Source organism: Engystomops pustulosus, chromosome 1 (assembly GCF_040894005.1).
Source record: "Engystomops pustulosus chromosome 1, aEngPut4.maternal, whole genome shotgun sequence".
NCBI lineage: Eukaryota > Metazoa > Chordata > Amphibia > Anura > Leptodactylidae > Engystomops > Engystomops pustulosus.
The window spans coordinates 50,150,030-50,170,834 of NC_092411.1; the positions used below are offsets into that span (position 1 = coordinate 50,150,030).

The window sequence follows — 20,805 nt, forward strand, 5'->3', positions numbered from 1 at the left end:
TGGGTGGGGGGTCCAACTGCAGGGGACGCCCATTGATCCCCAGTACAGGGGCCTGTTCTGTCTAATTCATAGATAGAGAGAGCATGTGCCATGCTGCCCCATTCACTGTCTATGGGAGCCTGAGCAGTTATCAAGGAATTAATCCAACCAGGAAGAAAATCTGTAAATGGTTTAATCCATACATTTATATAAATGACTTTAATGACTTTGCACACTGGTTAAATCAAAATATAATCATCCAATTTTATTAAATTTCACAAAAATAGTAGAAAACACATATCTGGATAAAATGAATACACTATATTGGAGGGACACACAAGACCTCATGGTGACACTGGCGGGAATAGACACAAATGGTACAAGTACAATAAAGTCACATATGTGCATTATACCTGTGTCCACAGACCGCCGGCCTTTCCCTGGATGACGGACACCAACACGGTGCATTCATTTTATCCAGATATCTGTTTTCTACTTTTATTCTGAATTTTAATAAAATGTTATGAGTGGTTGGATTAAGCTAGAGTGCAAAGTCTGGCTTTTTATGTAGGATTTGAGCCCCAGTAGTTGAAGAGCACAGCACACAGATATCTCCAACACTCTCATTTATAGTTAATAGGAATGCCAGAGATATCTGAGCTTTGTGCCCGTCAATTTCCAAAACTCCCATATTATTGATTAGAGCACAAGGATGGCCATTGGAGCTGTTACTTCACCAGTTGGTGATAACAGGACTGCTGTTCTGGTGGTCATTGGGGAGGGTCCTCCAGATTGTATCAGACATTTATTCCATATCCACAAAATGATACCTTGATACATCCCTTTGAAGCTGTTCTTCACTCTCCACATTCCTCAGTGTTGACTGAATATAACCGCATTTATGTAGTGACTACATTTAGGCACTAACCTCTGCATGTCTGGCAAATCTGACTGTCCTGTGACACCCTGTATAGGTGCCACTGGAATGAGACAATGCTGTCTGCTGCACCTGTAGGTGGTTTCAGTGTTTATTACCAGGTTTCATCCAGTCACACGGTCTGTGATGTCAGAGGGGGAGGTACAGGGGCACCTGAAACGGCTCTTCAGAAATATTATAACCCTATAAGCATGACATGGAACAGGGGGGGTATAAGAGTGGATACTGGGGATGAATGCCATCCTGCCATTTAAATTGTGCAAGAATAAGGCCAAACCCAAATGTATGCTTTCTTTTATTTTTATAAATCCCTCTCCTAATGTGTGTGTAGTTAGTCATCCCCCTAATCCCATTGACACCACTAACTTTTCATGTGTTGGATCATTGTAGAATCACTTGGATTTCCTCATAGCTCTTCTCACACTTGTATCTGGAGTTATATGACAATAAGCTCCACGAATAAGACCTCTATATACATACAGGAGGAAATGTGTAAAAATCCAGTACTAGCTTTTTTTTCTACCATCATGCCACACATTAAAGGTTATGTATAGTTCTTCCTCTCTACAAATAGGAATATCTTTATTTTTTTTATTTCTGGTCATTTTGCTTTGTTTCTAACTTTGCATGCTTTGCTTTGTTTTTACCCCCTTTCTCACTTCTAGGAAGAGAGCCCCCTGAGTGTGTCTAGCCCAGAGTGTATCGGTACCTGGATGCATTACACCAGTGCTGTGGGTTCTGGGCGTCGAAGACGCAGATCAGGGGATCAAATCACTTCTTCCCCTGTGTCCCCTAAATCATTGGCTTTCACATCCAGTATTTTTGGCTCATGGCAACAGGTTTTTAAACTTTACTTCACTAAAAAAAAAAAATTTTGTCTAAATGTAACGACCAACCAGAAATGGTATTAAAGGACATCTAATCACCTTGTATCCACAGATGCGGTTTGTTTCGCCTGCTATAGCCGTACGGTTAACTCATTATACTGATGACATGGCGCGGTGTTTAGCCGTCTAAACATTGCATTGTCTGGATGACTTGTACAATTCATCAAAGTGATGTTTGCGTTTCGGGGGGAGGGGGGATTTGTAATTTGTTTTAAGAGGTTTGAAAACATTTGATTGGCTTAGCTGTCCTTTAAAACTATAATATAGCATCACCTAATTTTTAATTGTTGAGAAAAAAAAAATATTTTGAATTGTTTATATGCTATTAAACCCATGGGGGTCAAAAAAAGAATTTTAATTGTTCGCAGTTAATTTTTTTTATTTGCTTGATGTTAACCAAGAGTTAAAATTCAATACTAATCCATCCCTCATTGTTCCCCGGTACCTAATGTACAGCACTTCTTCCATTATAATGCGCCCAAAGTCAGGGGGACCATTTGGCTTCTTTCAAGAAGTCCGCTGCAAAGAGGAGAAAGCCAATACACCAATGTTTTATAGTAACCTAGCATTATTTTCCATTATTTTCATTTTTTTTTTTTTTTTTTAATCCACCACCTGTATGACGGTAATAGGGTTGCACGGAGTGTGATACCTATACCCGGAGGAGTATGTACCTATATACCGATCCGATACTTTCAAGAAAATAAAAAAGTATCTACATTCAATGTTTATGGTGCGGTCACATGGGGCGTTTACATTGCGCTTAGAAATGCAATACAAATATCTGTGGGTTGGGCTCAGCCCAATCACATATCCGTTTCTAATGCAATGTTTGTGATCAGTAATGATAAAGGTCCACCTTCTGTCCAGGTATAAAATGTATAATTTATTTTGTGTCTTGTATATTTTTATTAATTCAATTTAACTATTAATTTTAATGTTAAAAAAAAGCATAATGTAGTGATACATAGAGAGATCTCTGAGAAGATCCATACCTATATACCAGTGCATTGAGCTTGTCACAGTGTAACTCTATGGAAGCTCTAGTGAGATAACATCCTCCCATTGACAACCAGTAAGTCCATAGTCTAGTGACTGATGCCCGACCTTTTTGTATTCTGGGAGTGGCTGCAGGCAAATTTTTTTTCCGGGGGCCAGAACCATGGTCCCTGAAAAAAAAAAATTTCTTGGCCCGGAAATACCCCATATAATGTGCCATTTCTTACTGTCCCCAATCTAAAATGCCCCTTTTTCTGTAGCCCCCATTTATAGTCCCCCCCCCCCCTTTTATGTAGTCCCCTCCTGGTAGTGCTCCTTTTTCTGTAGCCCCCTTTTTATACCACATATACTCTATTATAATCCAGGGCACCCAATTTTATCATAAAATCCACTAGGAAACTTATTGACTTCTCTTAAAAAGGGTTTTCCACAATAATATCCATAGCTAATACTACAATGTCTGATAGATGCGGGGGCTGCACCTATCTCTAAAATAAAGCCCCAAATGCCATTTCCGGTGGCTACATGTCCCAATGGATCTAGATTGTGCTAAATGATGTGCCAGGGAGTCTCACATACTCGAGACTGTCACAGTAACCGATCTACATCACAGGGGGTAGGGGAGTTTTTCCATTAGGGAAGCATGGACAGAGGTCCCCTGTTTGTGCAGCTTCCCCTCCTCCTTGTGCCCGCCGTGCTGTATGGGTCTGTGATGGGCTGGAAATTACAATGTTACCATCCCCTTGCAGTGATGGGACTGTGTTTATCTGACACTGGATGGAGTAAAAGGGTTAATTTTTCCCTGGGTAACATCTCTGCAAATTATGGACATTTCCATATAAAAACTATTAAACTATTCTTTTTTTTTTCAGTGGACAACCCCTTTAACAGTTTCATTGATCTTTGTGTGTAGGGGGCATCTTTTTGTTTTAGCATCCACCCTGGGCCATCATTGGACTGACTTGGGCTGCAGTATAGTGCATGACTTGAACCCACGTGGGACTCGGATTGTTTAGTCTGATTTCCATTGCTTCTCCCTAGATACCATTTAGAATGGAAGAGGTTCTGTTAGACCTGCCCTATTCCTTTCTTTCACAGGAACTGGGTGTCTGCCTTACATTGGGTACAGCCTGTACATTCCTCCTTTCATAGGCCTCATGCATGGATTATAGTGCCTTGTGGTTTGCTGCCTGCATCCAGCTTGTCTTTTTATTCTTTCCATACAGGATATGTTCTTGAACGTATTGTCTGTGCTGTAAAGTCTTTATATGCTTTGTCCCTCCTGATCCGTATGTAACATCCGTGTCTGGTAATATGTTGAATGCTTGCTTTGCATCGCTCCATCACCACAGGTCCCATCTGTAACGTGGACTTCTCTGAGAGGGGGATTTTTGCATGACGTTCTTCTTTTTTTCCCACTAACCTGCATCATGCATCAAGTATTGCTATTAACATTACTTGTCCCAGATGGCTTGCCGTAATTTGGCCTTTTGCTTGTATTCGTCTAACCAAAAACCCAATCTCTATTTCCAGGTACTGTCAGATAATAATAGCCACCTAAGAGCCGCCAGACTCCTGGAGCAGAAGCACAGCGGTTTAGGTAAGTATATTTTGTTGAACCATTTCATTCTGTTGATTATTGTAAGATTGGGACACTGCTAACCGGCTGAGCTGTCATAGCTTTTTTTTCCCCCCTTGTATTTTTTAACTTACTGTTTAAATTAAAAGTGCATTCAAGCATGGCGGCAGCGCGCAATTGTTAATACGTAGCTGTGCTTTCTGCCAACCAGATGATTGAAAAATATTCTTAAAACTCACAAAATGCAACTAATGTTTTGCTAAATGAGTAAAAATCTCTTATTAAGGATTCCCCTGCCTGTGTGTGTCTGTAAGCCAGGATGGCATTGTGAGGAAACCTTCTCGCACCCTACTCAGACCAGTTCTAGTTATTACTGGGGTGACGCATTCAGTGTATGTTTTGCATATCCCTGACCTGGGCACCCAATAAAAATGAAAAAAAATAACATTAATTTGCAACAACATACAATTTACTCCTTCTACACAAGTTATAGAGTAACCTGAAGAACAGTATGGTAAGTTACCAGTCCTTTTCTTTATCCCTGCCTATAAATGCCATCAGTCATGATTTGTGGATTAGCGGAATAGCTTTCTCCAGACAAGTCTGAGTGGCTTCATAGCTCTGCACAGAAAAAGATAACTTTCAGTCCACACAGGCGTCCTGGGCCATCCTCATCATAAATTAGGCATACTCAGCCCCAGGACTCGGAGGGAAATTACCCGGGGTGCTCAGGCTACATCACCCGAGCGCCTCAGGGAATATATATTTTTTTAATGTATGCACACACACCCCTAGCGCTAGCGCCTCCTCCTGTGACACTCCTCTATGCGCTCAGGAAGGGGCGGAACAGGGCGGGTCACTAGCATTACGGGCGGTGTGCATACATTAAAATACTAGGCCCCCTCGGGTGGCGTAGCCTGAGCCCCCCAGGGTAATTTGCATAACTTTTATAACTCTGTATTTCCGCAATCACGACTTATAGGGCTATAGTAAAAGAAGTCCTGAGGAACTTCTTATTAGGACGCATCTACCATCAGTAAACTGATGGTAGATGGCCTTTTAAGAAAAATTCCTTTGACATTGACAACATTTTGCTTTTAATAATATTTATTTATATAGATCCATCATATTCTGTAGCGCTTTAGAAATCATTGCTTCTCTTCTGTACAGACCCTTATCACGAGCATCCAGCCCTCCACTATAAAGTAGTTATTTTTCTGTCCACATATGTCATTATCTACTTTCCACAGAAGTGATCCGGTGTTTTATGACCACCTACAAAGCCGTGAACAATGAGGGTTTGTTCAGAAAGTCATTTATTGGAAAGAATATCTGGGACTGAAGCCCCAGGCCTCCCCTTGGCAGTTTGCACAGTCATGGATGCATATAGTTGATTTACAGCGGTGCTTATAGGAAATGCACTTTGAAGATTCAGATTTCTACCACTACTTTGTAGTCTAATGTTTCAGCCATGTCCATATTTTTTTTTTCGACTGACCTGTCCGTTGCCATTTCCTATTGAAAAACAATGGATGGCACAAGTCATGTATGTGAGAAACCTCAGAATATAGGTCATGTACCTGGAGCCCTCCATTCTGCAGTCGTTGCCTCCGTTTTTGGATCTCTCCTAAAATCCCCAACACACACAGACTTACTTAACTGTTGTTAAGTCACACACATGCCCCCTACATTGTCCCATTTCAAGGCAGATGAGGAGGTGCTTGTTTTTATAGGCCACTTCTCATAGGAAAGAAGGGACTGTGGAGGTGAATGAATCAACAATGGTCACCCATAGCAGAATAGAGGGAATCGGGTATGTTGATTATTTAAAATATGGGCAAAGGTCACTTTTTAAGCCTCATGGCCATGACCTAAGAATTGTTAGCCTGCATGATCAAGAGAAGTTCTTGTAGAGTTTAGAATACCTTTACGTAGATCATTGTGATTATACATAATGACAGCTTTCTGGAAGCATTGTCCTCCATTTATAGCTCTCAACCGTTTTTTGGTGTGTTTATTACTATATGTGTTGACTGTTGTTGTATATTTTAACGGAGAGTCCTTTAAACATTTCACCTGGTAATAATCACAGGATGTGTATATCCATAAGCTTTCTGCATGTTCTGACAGCACAATATGCATGCTATCATAAAGAATGGGGGGATTATGTGACTATGAGCGTTGTAAAGATATCTGATAGAAGGAGGATCTTCGAGCTTGGTTATATGTAGTTTGGATAACTTTGTGTCAGTGCTGGCAGGACTCACAGAGAGGGCATGAGAGTCCTGCTTCCCCGCCCCCCACACGCAATGATTGACAGGAGAAAGAGCTGTCAATGGTTCTGTGAATCCTTGCAATATCACCTCTATGGTGCCATGATGTCAACATAAAGGAGACCTACCAAACCTAGTATGGCTTCTCGTACACTGCCACTCTGTTATATAGAATTTATTTTGATTCTTAACAAGGGATTATCATTAGTCCTTGTCATCAACCTCCACCACTATAAAACAGAACAGCAGGCAGTCATTGGTAGGCATCATGTCTAGTTAATTTTCAAGATGGGCATACTTAAAGGGGTTGTCCACTTTCAGTAAAAATTTGCATGAAAAGTTTAATGTGTGTAATGAAACGTATGTATCAATTCTTCATGGTTTTCTAGATTTCACAGACAGGAAGCTCCATTGTTTACTTCCTGTGGATACAATCCATGATCATGTGATATCGCACAGGTGCACGGCTCGTTATAGCACACAGCTCTGATGGCTGTAATGAGCCGTGCACCTGTGTGACATCACATGACCATGGGCAGGTGTTTATCCAGAGGAAGTAACGAATAAGCAGAGATCTGAAAACAGTGAGGGATTGATACATAAAGTATATTGGAAAATTGTATAATGTTTCATTATACATATAATATGAATATTTGCTGAAAGGCGACCAGCCCTTTTATTTTTACATTGGGAGTATCTTTATAAGGTCTGACTCATCACAGCAATGTAAAGAATCCAGGTAATTTAGAGATTAAAATTCCCACAATGCAGCAGGGATATTATTCTGTCAGGTTACCACCTTTGCATCATGCAGACTACTGTCCAGGATGCTGTGTACTTTGTTGGGTTTCCCTACACCTGCTAGAAGTAGCTTTAAAAAAGTAATATATTTGTGTATACATTATCCCCTATTCACCCTGTTATGAAGTCTTGGTTCTTTATAATACTGTTCCACTTTTGTTTCATTATTGTTTCAGTTGTTTCTCTATTCCTTTATCTATCTTTATGGTTTCTCTTTTCAGTTTTTCATGGATTTTCATTTCACTTTAAAAGACCAAAGTCATTGTAAAGACAAACAGTTAGGGTGCGGTCACATGCGGCACTTGCATTGCATTTAGAAACACAATGAAAGTGCAGGGGGACGGGCCGAGGCCGTCACACCTGGCGCTTGTACAGGCAGTCCCTGGATTACGTACAAAATAGGTTCTGCAGGTTTGCTCTTAAGTTGAACTTTTATGTAAGTCGGAACTGTATACTTTATTATTGTAACCCCAGTCAAAAAATGTTTAGGTCTCTGTGACAATTGGATTTTAAAAATCTTGGGTTGTCATAAGAACCAGGATTAACAATAAATATTAATTGCAGACACCAGTGATATAGTGGTTTATTGTAACCTAGGGCTAAATTACCAAAATCCAGAGGTCTGTTTGTATCTAGGGGTCGTCTGTAAGTCGGATGTTCTTAAGTAGGGGACCGCTTGTATTATGTTTCTAAATGCAGTGCAAGCGCACTGAACTGTACAGAACTTATATGAGATGATGTACAGAACTTATATGAGATGTGCAGAACTTATATGAGATGCGCAGAACTTATATGAGATGTGCAGAACTTATATGAGATGTACAGAACACACAAAGATTTTTACATTTTTTATTTTTTTTTAAGGCTCAAAACAAACGCCTGTGTAAATTAGCCCTAGTTTGTATGACTTGTGTTTTTTTTTTCTTTTTATTTCTCATGTCATCCATAAGATGTTGTAGTAAATGGGGCATTTCAAGCAGGCAAAGGGAAGTAGTGGTTACCCTGAAATTGCACTAAATGAAGCGGTACAAAAGTTTTTTTGTTTTTTTGTTTGTTTTTTAAACTAAATTTTTTACACATTTATCTTTTTTTCGTGTGAAAGCCTGGCCTGCATTTCCAAAGGTAGTGAGATGAAGCATTATATATATAATATATAGGAAATTGTTAATGTTTGGGATATACAGTTAGTTTTATCCATTTTTTTCATATCTGTACCTAATAATGATTTAGTAATTTTTTTCCTTATCACTGCTTTGAATTGAAGATGGTCATGCTGTTCACAATGAAAACCCCTATCCTCATCAGATGGATATTTATTCTTTATGTCTTTTACCATTATTATGGGGCAGTTAAGTGCTGCTGCTCCAATACATCCATTAAATAGCACTTTGTAAACCCAGCCCATGGCTCTCAGTATGCACTTATTGTTATTGTTTTGGTAGTACTAAAGTCATTCTAGGAAAAGGCAGTGTGTAAAAAGTTGCATTGCATCTGTTATCTTGCAGGAATCCAATTTTTTAAATATATATCATAGTGTTGGGATACCAGGTGTTCTAAATGGAGTGTCTAGAAGCGGTTTATTCCCCTCTTCTATTATAACACATGCACGTTTGGCCTTGCTGAGTATGTATTTTGGAGAGAGGGGTCATGCGTTTCTAGTTATTGCTCATCTCTGAGCTTAATGAAATAATATGCAAGGCAGTGGTGACATTACTGACAGGTGAGCTTTCCTTTGTGGTGGGCTTGGTATGCGTATTGCTGATGCCAGTCTACCACTTTAATATAACTTTTTTTTTACCAGCTAAAAATATCTTCAAAGTGCCAAATCCCCCCCTTCCTTTTGCCTTCCCTCTCCTCACTTCACCTTCCCTGGTAGCTGGTCACACTGGAATATGTCTCCCTGCAGACCCTCATTCACAGAAAAAAGAACCAAGGAAGTATTCTCATTCTGGGAAGTGTAAAACCAGAAGTCACTTTGGGAGCGCTCTACTACGAGGTAAGGGATCTAGCGCTGCTCCATCCTCCCTGCAGCACGGTAGAGTAGCTGTGCACCCACAACTGGCCTTGCTTCAGATGCTTATACACTGGATCCTCACTGGTACTGACATCACCCCAACTGCTGCTCCTTACTGCAGTAAATTTGGGTGTTATACTTTTACCTTTTAATCTTTAAAATTTTAACCTTTTTTTTTATTATTTGTACCAAAAAAAAATTCTTTAAAATTAATTAGAAAATTCTTGGATCCAAAGTTGCCTGTAAAAAAAGGAAGTGGATAGAAATGCGTTAGATTTAGCTCCCAGCATCTTCATGTAAGCAGGTGTTCCCCAAGCTGCTTAAATTCTGCATATACAATCCTATGTATAGAACAATAGTTTTATACTAACATATAGTTGTGTGTAGAAATGTACAGGTGGTCCCCAAGTTACGTACGTGATAGGTAGGTTTGTTCTTAAGTTGAATTTGTATGCAAGTCGGAACTGTAGATTTTATAATTGGTCTCATTTTTTTTTGGTCTCTGTAACAATTGGTTTTTAAAAATGTTGGGTTGTCATAAGAGCCTGGATTAACAATAAAGCTTCATTACAGACGCCTGTGATAACTGTTATAGCTGTTTATTGTAGTTTGGGGCTAAGTAAATTACAAACATCTAGAGGTCCATTTGTAACTAGGGGTCGTCTGTAAGTCGGGTGTTCTTAAGTAGGGGACCACCTGTACTGTTATTTGCTCATCTAGTATTCTGCTAGTATGATATTTTATGGGTTTTGTGAACTGGTGCTCGTACTGCATTACTGGGTTCAGTATGGGGAGCCCTCACTTACAGTGGCTTTGTTCTTCATACGTTGAAGCAGAAGACGTTGGACCACTTTTTGCGCAGATCCCTATGGCTTTGTACGTACAGTTTAACACTTTGTTTGAGAAGTATATTTAGAATTTATTGTGTTTTTATATACAAGGCTTTATATACAAGTCTGGGTGTGGTGGGTTTCTGGATCTTATCACATATTTGGCTCTGAATACTTGTATACTTTATTTAATTTAATGTGCACAAAATATATATTTTTCTTCCAATTTTTTAGAAATATGAGGAATTTATTAATTTTTTTAGCAAACCTCCCATAGAATAAGGAAAGTTGTAGCACAAGCACGTGAGAAATAAATATCGCTTCCGCATGCGCTTGTAAAACCTGGGGCATAAATGTAGAGTTAGTTGCCATATTGGTTGCCATCCATTATTCTCCTGTGAATTAAGCATTTGGTCAGCGGCAGGAGCATTGCTGGCACTAGTGTTGGGTAATAAAGCCGCAGTTGCCACTCTAATTCATCAATGGAGATCAACTTGGCGAACAACTTGTTTTGGACTTTGTAATGTAGTTTCCATGTTTAGCCCAGAATGAATGTTTTCTTTAAGCTCATTATTCTCTAGGATGTCTGTGAGACACTCCGAAACCATTTTTTTCGTTCTCCGGCTAAGTTCACACATGCGTTCGTCAGTGTCTGTTATACGTTATTATTTCTTAATAATAGAAAAATAGTGTAGCAGCCCACATTCTTTTTTTTTTTTTTTTCCCTCACAATTTCCCTGCCTAATTTTGCAGCACCATGCAAGTGTTAAAGGAAACCTACCAGTTAGAATGGCAGGGGTAAGCTGTAAGTACCGAGCACCAGCTCAGCGTGAGCTGGAGCCGGTACTTACTTTCGTTAGTGTTATAAACCGCGGTATCGGTACGCGGTACTTACAGCTTACCCCTGCCATTCTAAATGGTAGGTTTCCTTTAAATACCTTAATCATTTTTAGTTTGTGATCCTCTTCTACTTATTGGTGAATAGCTCCTTGTTTTCCTGATTTACTGTCATTTTGAGGGCTTATTCAACAATACTAGTGAAATATGAGGCCCTTCTCCAGTCCCGCAAAATCATTGAATGAGCCCCTTTACCGAAGGCAAACACAGTGCAGTACATTGTATAGTGGTTGTGCTTGGTATTGTAGCTGTTACCCGGCTGTGTAATGGACGCATATGAAGTAACGGACCTGGTAAGTATTATTTACCTGGAGAGACCCTAACTATGCAACGGTTATGGGGGAAGTTGACCTGTGATGAATACACCGGATTAATAGGATACACCCAGCGCTCAGAAGAGTTCATAATATGTATTTTGGCTGCTTTGTCTCCTCTGGGCTCTGAAGGTGCGTTAACACGTTGCGTTTTGGATGCATCGAAACGCATGTGTCAGGAGGCATGCATTTTAAAATGTTACAATGCGTTTGGCTACTCTGGAAGCGGTTTTCTTCTGGAAGTGTAAGCAGAGGTGAAGATGTTTACTCAGCTGCTTACACTTACAGCAATGAAGAAAAACGATTCCAGAGTAGCCAAACGCATTGTAACATTTCAAAATGCATGCATTCTGACGCACCCTCAAGATTGTTGTGGACACACACCTTCAGAAATGAGGTAAAGACTGCCTTTAGGATGTAGAGTTTGTAGCAAAAATATAAATAGATAAATAAAAGATCTACACTGAGATTCTGAAAGCAGCACGTCCACCTGTGTTTTCTACCCTCTCCCACATATCTGATACAGTGAGGCATGGGTGCATCTCACTGGCCCCTGCACGTTCTGATGTTAATAGCTTTTTCTTTTTTCCTTAGAACTTAATGTTACCATTAAGTTCTAGATTTGTGCAGAACTTCAGAACAGACACAGAGGAGTCAAATAATTTGAGTTATATTAAAACACATTTAGTGCCAGAATCTCCATTAAGGATGTAAGTAAGTCGGACAGCATGCATTTTTTATGTAAAGTGTCATTTGTTTTCTTTTCATCAGTCTATCTGCCTTGCCAAAGCAGCATTACCCACAATTGAATGACTTCTCATGTGAGAATGTAGAGATGCGGCATGGCGTATGCACAATAGTTACCTGTACGTGACATCAGCTGCATGCCATGATGGCAGGAGCCATACCCTGCAGGATACATTAAGCACAGGATTGAAATCCACGTAATGAGCAAAAGTTTGCATAGGAAGTAAACTTACTCTTTGGGGGAGATCTATTCGTGCTTCTACGCCAGTTTTCAGAAATCAGAACTGACATAATCACAATTTCTTGTGAATTGCATGAAATTGCGATTATTCTTGTGACTATGCCACCTCCACACCTTATGGCCATACAGAGGGTGCCAATGTTCCTGCCCCATGCCTGTAGTTGATAAAGCCTGCAAACATTCACCACTGAGTGTTCACAGGTTTTTACACAAAACAATGCCAGGTCAGGCCTGGCGTAATTTTGCCCGACAGTGCAGCCACTCAACCATTACATCAGGTGGTCTAAACCTCTTGATGTATCTGCCGGGTCAGAGAGGGGAAAGTGGATGGGATCATACACCGGCACATGATAAATTCCGCCTTTAAAGTCTATCTTGTCAATTATTATTTGGATAGTTTTTATCCATTTACAAAACCCTGCTCCTCTTTGTATGGTCAAAGCTGCGCCTAGGAGAGGAGGTAAGAGTCCTGATGACCCCTCCCACACACAGTGATTGACAGATTTCACTTTGTGAAATCACTGGATTGTGAGTGGTGTTGATAAGGAATAAAAATAAAATATACATAGAATCATATAAAAACAGATTAGGCTAGAGTTTTCTTCATTAGTGCAGATTGTGATGCAGTTTTTTGGAACCAGCAGGAATAGTAACTATAAAGGAGAAACACACATTACTCCTTCCTGCTAAATCTACTCCTGGTGTTTCCTAAAAGAAATATAATTAACAAAAGTATTAAAAACTCCATGTCTAAGACCAGAGACAAACCTAGATGAATATAATGTCTGTGGGTATCCTATCCGCAAGCTGCATAAAGAAACCTTCCATGTAAAATGATTTATGCTGTGTGCCCATTATTTCTGTAAAATATGTCCATTATTATTATTATTATTATTATATGGCCAATATTGCCACAATACAACGTTTAAACTCCACCCCTGCCCCCGGCAGGTCACGACAATAAGCTGCAGCAGAAACCTAGCTGTGTTTTCCATTTCTGGAATCGCATGCGGAGAACAATTCAGTCAGATGTGTAGAAGCCACAGGATGTGCAGATTCTAGAGAGGTCCAACTCTTATCGGTGGGTGAGCTTTACTCGTGTGTTGATGACAGTACAAATAGGCGGCTCAAAATTTTGGGGCTTGGGAAATTGGCTCACCCTTGTGACCATGAGCACAATATGATGTGGTCGTATGGGAGCTGGAAAATAATCTGCTCTGATAGGTTAGCTTGAAACATGGGCATAACGCAATGGAGTAGGGCTGTACGGGAACAGTAAAAATGTAAACAGTAAAAAAAAATGGCGACCACACGGCCACAAAAAACGGTCATGTGAAGGAAGGCTTACAGAGGTTAGGGACTCTCCCCTGTCATAGTCGGCTCCAATAGGGCAACTTGAAACATAATTTACTATGAGTATGGGACATCAATGTCATGAGAATGGGATGAAGCTTTTACTTCCTCTGCAATATTTATATTTTTTCCACTTTGTAGCATAGCAAAAAAATAAAAATGAAATGTTTTAGTGAGCAGAAGATGGCACAGGACACTGTGATTTGTAGTGTAATCTGTAACAATGCCAGTTCTTGTGTTCTGTATGGTAACAGATGACGACTATATTGCATGTTGCATGCATCACTTGTGAATGGAGGTACACTAGGTTGCTGTATTTTCTCTAACTCTCACTAGGGTCTCACTGCGCGGGTCTCTTTAGTACTACTGTGCTCGGGGCCTCCTCAAGTGCACCTAACCTACTGGATTATGCTCGTGCTCATCGTAAAAAGCTGACTACTTCTGGCTGCATGGATGGTATGTGCATATACAAGCACACTGGTTTGTGCAAAAGCTGCGCCTCTGACCAGAGGGTGGCACACACATTTTTTTTTTCTTTTTTTATCATTTAATTTTAAAAAATTGTTTAACTTTTTTTTTTTTTTTAATATATATTTCTTTTTGGTTCCTAGATTTTTTTTTTTTAAGAGAACATGTCTAAGTCCAAAGTTGCCATAGATGTCCAAATGTATTGATTTTTTTTTTTCCCCATTTTTAGTTTATGCTTTTCACTAACTTTAAAAGGCTAAAACCAAAGTAGCCAGCTTTCCTCTGGACTTTTCAGGTCTACACAATAAGCCTCTAAAAAGTTTCCTCTTTTAATCCAAGTGTATTTGCTGTGGTGGCACTGCATGCTGCTGGATTTTAACAAGTTCAACCACGTGGGGAGTCTCTTCTTCTCTCCTTCCCTTTCATTTAGTTCTTTTTATTTGGTAGCTTTATGAATTTCAGGTACTCTTTTTCTCTTTCTTAGACGCCACACGCAGCTCTGCTGTTAAAAGGTTTTCTATCTCATTTGCTCGACACCCAACCAATGGTATGTTTTGTTTGATTTAAATGATAACCCCCCATGCTTCACTATTTTTTTTTTTTCATTATTTGGGTTTTAAACATGGGATACAAGTTCCACTTCCCTTCTTTGGTCATCACCTCATTGACATGAAAATAATCTTGATCTGTTCTCAAGGAGCATTTTTCTCAAGCATTTTTTATTCTATATCGTTAAATCAAATTTTTTGGTTATTACAAATACATTTAACATTTAACTAAATTCTGGTTGACAAATGTAGTAATTTATTTTTTTGTTTTTTTTCACTACATGTTATTTTAAATACTGTTTAAGTTGTGTTGTTATGTTTGATCTTCTCTCTACAGGATTATCCTTTTTTATGTTTTTTTTACTGTATTCATTAATTTAATTTAAAAAAAATAATAATTTTTAATGCCAACTTTCCAGAACGTTTATTAAAATAGTTTTTACATACTCGTAGTGGGTGAATCCCTAATAAATAGAGATTCACCATGTCAAGTGCCGGGGTTCACTGAAAGGCCCTCCACATTTTTTAATCATTGGCTTATTGTACCAGGGAATAGAATATGTAGATAAGAATTTTTTTTTTTTTGTATTATTATTTTACTGTTTTCTTGTGGTTTTGATGCAATTCCAGATATGATGGTAAGTATATTACAGTATTTAGTAGTAGATTTCTGAATGCATATTTTCTAGACCAATTCTCTAGATTTTTAAATCACTTTTAATATGGAAGTATTGTCTGTTGCTTTGCCTTCACTAAAGGTGATGGTGCTAGAATGACATCCGCGACAAGTATTCAAATTTTTTTAGTTTTTAATGGTTTGTATGGTTTTTGCAAATACTTTTCCACATACATACTTGTAAATGTATGTTTTCCAGGATTTGAGCTGTACTCCATGGTGCCTTCCATATGCCCCTTAGAGACACTGCACAACTCCTTGTCGCTAAAGCAGGTGGATGAATTCCTGGCTGCTATCGCAGCACCTTCCAGTGAATGTCTCTTGGATACTCCAACAGCTTCACCTTGTAGGATATTTTTTTACTCATATTTATATTTGCCATAAATGTTGTGTATCTAAGCTGTATCTAGAAGGTTGGTGGTTTGTTCTATAGGAAAATGGTAAATAAGATTCTTTTTATATTATTTAGCAACTCCTGGATATCATAGTCATGTCGGCAGGAAAATATCTCTTAATACCTATACTCCAACAAAAATTCTTCCAACACCGCTGCTTCTTGGTACTGATGGTGACGTGTCCAACCCCTTTGCCACACGTAAGTATAATGACAAAAGATTAAATGTGTAAATAAAGTAGAAAAGCTGACTTTAGATTTTTAATGGGGAGTTGCCCTGTGTGTACGTGTGTGTGTGTGTATATATATTATACATAAATACTGATAGTGCTCCCACTTAAAAATGAGAGGCCTGTAATTGACATTATAGGTAGACCTCAGCTATGAGACAAAATGTGAAAACAAATCCATAAAATCAGATTGTCTGATGTTTAAAGAATGTATTTGCAAAGTATTGAGGAAAATAAGTTTTTGGTCACCTACAAACAAATGAGATTTCGGGCTCTCACAGACCTGTAACTTCTTCTTTAAGAGGCTCATCTGTCCTCTACTCATTACCTGTAGTAATGGCTCCTCTGTCGTCCGTCCATTACCTGTAGTAATGGCTCCTGTTTGAACTTGTTATCAGTATAAAAGACACCTGTCCACTACCTAAGACCGTCACACTCCAAACTCTAATATGAACTGTCGAGGGACACCAGAAACAAATTTGTAGACCTGCACCAGACTGGGAAAACTGAATCTGCAATAGGCAAGCAGCTTGGAGTGAAGAAATCAACTGTGGCAGCAATAATTAGAAAATAGAAGACATACAAGACCACTGGTCATCTCCCTCGATCAGGAGCTCCACACAAGATCTCACCCCATGGGGTCAAAATGATCACAAGAAAGGTGAGCAAAAATCCCAGAACCGCATGGGGAACCTAGTGAATGACCTGGGACCAACGTAACAAAGGCTACTGTCAGTAACACACTGTAACCACCGCCAAGGACTCAGATCCTGCAATGCCAGACGTGTCCCCCTGCTAAAGCCAGTACATATCTGGGCCCATCTGAAGTTTGATTGAGAACATTTGGATGTTCCAGAAGAGTACTGGGAGAGGTCATATGGTCAGATGAAACCAAAGTTGAACAGTTTGGAGGAGAGTGAATGCTGAGTTTTATCCACAGATCACCATACCTACTGTGAAGTATGAGGGGGGCAACATTATGCTGAGGGGCTGTTTCTCTGCAAAGGGACCAGGACAACTGATTCCTGTACATGAAACTATGAATTGTGAGATTTTGAGTGCAAACCTCCTTCCATCAGCAAGGCCAGTGAAGATGAAACATGGCTGGGTATTATATCATGACAATGCTCCCAAGCACACCGCCAGGGCAACAAACAAGTGGCTTCGTAAAAACCATTTCAAGGTCCTGGAGTGGCCCAGCCAGTCTCCAGATCTCAACCCCGTAGAAATCCAGCGAGGAGACATCACTTGTCTAGAGGAGATCTGCATGGAGGTATGGTCAACATACCAGCAATAGTGTGTGCCAAACTTGTGTAGACTTGATTTTCTGGAATTGTTCTCACATTTTGTCTCTCATAGTTGAGATTCTACCTATGATATCACATACAGGCCTTTCAATTTTTTTAAGTGCGAGAACTGGCACAATTAATCGATGACTAAATATTTTTTCTCCACTGAATTAGGAACTGGTCTTACCCCCATATGGTACAACCAGTGGTCAGACACCAGTGATTAGATTGACTACATGTCCTGTTTATTTGTCATTTTATCACTGCTGAAATAATTCCTTGTCTTCCAGATGGCAGTGTATCACCCATCACCATCTCTACAGCTTGTGACTCTGTCTTTGAAGATGGAAAAAGACCGGAAGTGGATAAAGAAAAGACTTCATCCCAGCAAGATGTCTGTACACAAGCAAGACAGAACCTACATTCCTGAATGTTTGTAGTTATGTAACTTTAGGGGATCTGATGAGGAGATCATATCTGTATCTATATCTGTATGAAATATTTTTTTTACTCCATATCAATTTGTATATAGTGACTGCATAGATGAAATGTACATGAATTGTTATGTGTTTACATTGTATGTATCTAGCGGAGGGCATATCCAGAATACAAGTTAGTGATGGACAACTCTGCTACAGCTTCTTCTGTCCACCATAGTCCCATCATACGAGGACCTGTAAAAACCTAGACACCAAAGAAAGGCTGTTTACACGAATGTGTATTTTAATCAGATTGTAGTGTTTGTATATTATTATATTGTCTGTAAGGAGGTGGATAGGAGTTAATATGTATGTGTATCCATACTGTTGGCAATCCAAAGTTACTGACCTTCATTTTCAAAGCTTTACCCGTGACTACATAGCTCCTATGACAACTAAATCCCTATTACTATGGGTAGCAATACAACGTATCACTGGCTTTTTACAGGCCTTTAGCACTTCTATTTATTTTTCTACGTCTTTTATTGCATGCCTGTAAGGCTAGGTCATTTCAGGATAACAGAGGGGCTCTACAAATCCCTTACTTTATTATAGGGTCCTTCGGGTTTACATTAAGGTGTCTATTACCATGTGCAGCACATTTTGGTCTTTGACCTTTGTCTGTATTTGTGATATGAATGTAGACATAAATACTGGTGGTGTTTTTGTTGAATTTGACTTTATTAGAACCAAATTGCCTCTATTAGAGTCACGGGGTGCATCCAGCCCGACTATAAGATTTCATCCACACAAACAAAAATTAGAGCCGTGTGTTGACCATTGTTCTAATGACTAGCACACGTCCCCAAGTCTATATTTGGGCTCATATACATGCTGTTTGGGGGGGATACTTCATATTTGGATCATCAATATGGTTTCACTGCTAGTAATTCAGCATGATGGGCAGGACAAACCGCTCTGGAAATGCATGAACAGCACTGATTTGCATGGACCAATCATTGCCATGAATAATGCCATGTACAAAAATATTACCTTAAAATTTCACAGTTACAAAGCATTCAGTTATCTCTCTCATGAAAGACGGGGGAATTGAGTATGGCTTACCGACCCGATTCTGATGTAAACAGACGGACAATCCGGACCTTCCCGCTGATTTATTATCACTGTGCGCCAAAAATAATAATTTAGATTTTTTGGTGCACAAATAATCTATTACCGTGTAGAAGCTGACAGCTAGGCGGAAACACCACAGTGGTGCAGTACATCACGGCTACTAAATGCCCCTCGGTGTGTATGTACAGCAGCATGCCTGATGGGACCATTACCATGTATATATACATGGGAACATATAGAGGGTTCAGTTACCTTGCATGTGATTCATTGGTCCTTTACCTATTTCTAGATATTTTCCAAACTATGGTACAACATTCTGCCAATTGGCGAGGTTTCATATGCTTATCTATGGGTGGGTTAATACGGTGGTTTTATAAATAAAGTTGCATTAAATCTGTGCATGACTTAGTTACGGGTTCTCCTGTGTAGTCCCTGAATTCTTCCCTTATGCCGGCCATACACAAGGCTCTGATTCTCATGAACATACAAGCTCAGATGAGCGGAGTGTGGGACTGTCGGGTATCCGGCTAACCCTAGTGGTGCTGCTCCATATAGTACAGTCCATGAGGCAAAGTATTGTGCTGGTTAGAAGGATTGTATTTCTGAAAGGGTTTTTACATCCAAGTACGACTGGTTTCTATGAACACATATCATTACATGCTCAGACAAGTCACTTTGTGTTCTTGTACCTGTTACATTATTAGTTACTTATCTGTTTTATTTGTATCCCTCTGGTTAAAAGCCAAACCATTTTAGTTGTACTGTACATCAGTTTCTTCAGTGTTACATGGTCGGTGCTTATGTCTCGTCCGCGCACTTACACAAATTCTTTAGTATATATAATGTACATACACGGACTTTGATTTGCGTTTCTTGAAGCTGCATTTTTAGGTATGTTATACGCCTGACATTCTTTATTTTCTTCTACTTGTAACATTCTAAATATAAATTATTTTGTTACGCTTAGCTGGTGTCTTGTCTTCAATACCGTAGCATCAAAAGCAGGACCCTGCACAAACCTACTGGACTCGAGCCATACTGGTTACCGGGATGAAATTGCTCTATCGGCTCTGGGTTTTGATATGATCCATAGCAACCAATCTCGGTGTACGGCTCAATTTACTGTTAGAAAAGACTAATAAACTACACAGCGGCTTTTTCCTTTATGAAGTTTTCTTAGTAGAATGCAGTTATAAATTGACTGTCCTGTTAAGAAAATAAAAATACTGTAAAATAAAAAAAAATAGACCAATCCCTCAGCTCTCTCCCCAATCCCTCACAACATGCAGGAAATGCTTAACAGCTGATCACTGGTGCAGTTACAGACAGTCCCCAACTCAAGGACACCTGACTTGCAGATGACCCCTAGTTACAGACGGACCTCTCTGCCCCTGTGACCTCTGGTCCCAGGCTGCAATGATCGGCTGTAAGGAGTCTGTAATGAAGCTTGTCCATAGGACAAAAAAAAAAAATTGCTCCCAGATATTTAATGCATAACCATGATTTGAGATATTTTTATATTGTGTATGGGGGAATGTGGTGAACATTTCCTAATTTACAAATTCTGCTCAAGTATAATACAACCCCAGTATAAGCCGAGGCACCTAATAATACCACCAGCACAAAAAAAAACTAAAACTAAGTACTTTCCTTTCCAACGCCCCGGGCAGGTCCCCTTTTTTTTTTCAGCTCCAGGTCAGTACCGGGTCTGTGCACAAGGCTCGGCCAGCCCATGCTATTATGACAGCAGCGGCGGACGTCTTAGCTGTGCACGGACCTGCCGCTGCCAAGGAAGA

At 39.6% G+C, this 20,805-nt stretch overlaps 1 protein-coding gene across 15 annotated transcripts in view; it reads left to right on the forward strand.

Annotated features, from left to right (window-relative positions):
- The window catches only part of PPIP5K2 (diphosphoinositol pentakisphosphate kinase 2), a 70,798-nt gene extending 50,823 nt beyond the window's left edge, over nt 1-19,975 (forward strand). The window contains exons 25-32 of one of the 15 annotated variants that reach the window (XM_072140166.1): nt 1,582-1,755; nt 4,336-4,402; nt 9,362-9,451; nt 14,188-14,307; nt 14,804-14,866; nt 15,743-15,889; nt 16,013-16,138; nt 17,747-19,975. In XM_072140166.1, coding sequence (XP_071996267.1) covers nt 1,582-1,755; nt 4,336-4,402; nt 9,362-9,451; nt 14,188-14,307; nt 14,804-14,866; nt 15,743-15,889; nt 16,013-16,138; nt 17,747-17,886 — 927 coding nt within the window. In that variant the 3' untranslated portion in view covers nt 17,887-19,975. Of the gene's footprint in view, nt 1-1,581; nt 1,756-4,335; nt 4,403-9,361; nt 9,452-12,104; nt 12,198-14,187; nt 14,308-14,803; nt 14,867-15,742; nt 15,890-16,012; nt 16,139-17,746 lie in introns of those variants that run through there. The other 14 variants (XM_072140174.1, XM_072140191.1, XM_072140181.1 and 11 more) reach the window with 14 other exon arrangements.
- The last annotated feature ends 830 nt before the right edge of the window (nt 19,976-20,805 follow it).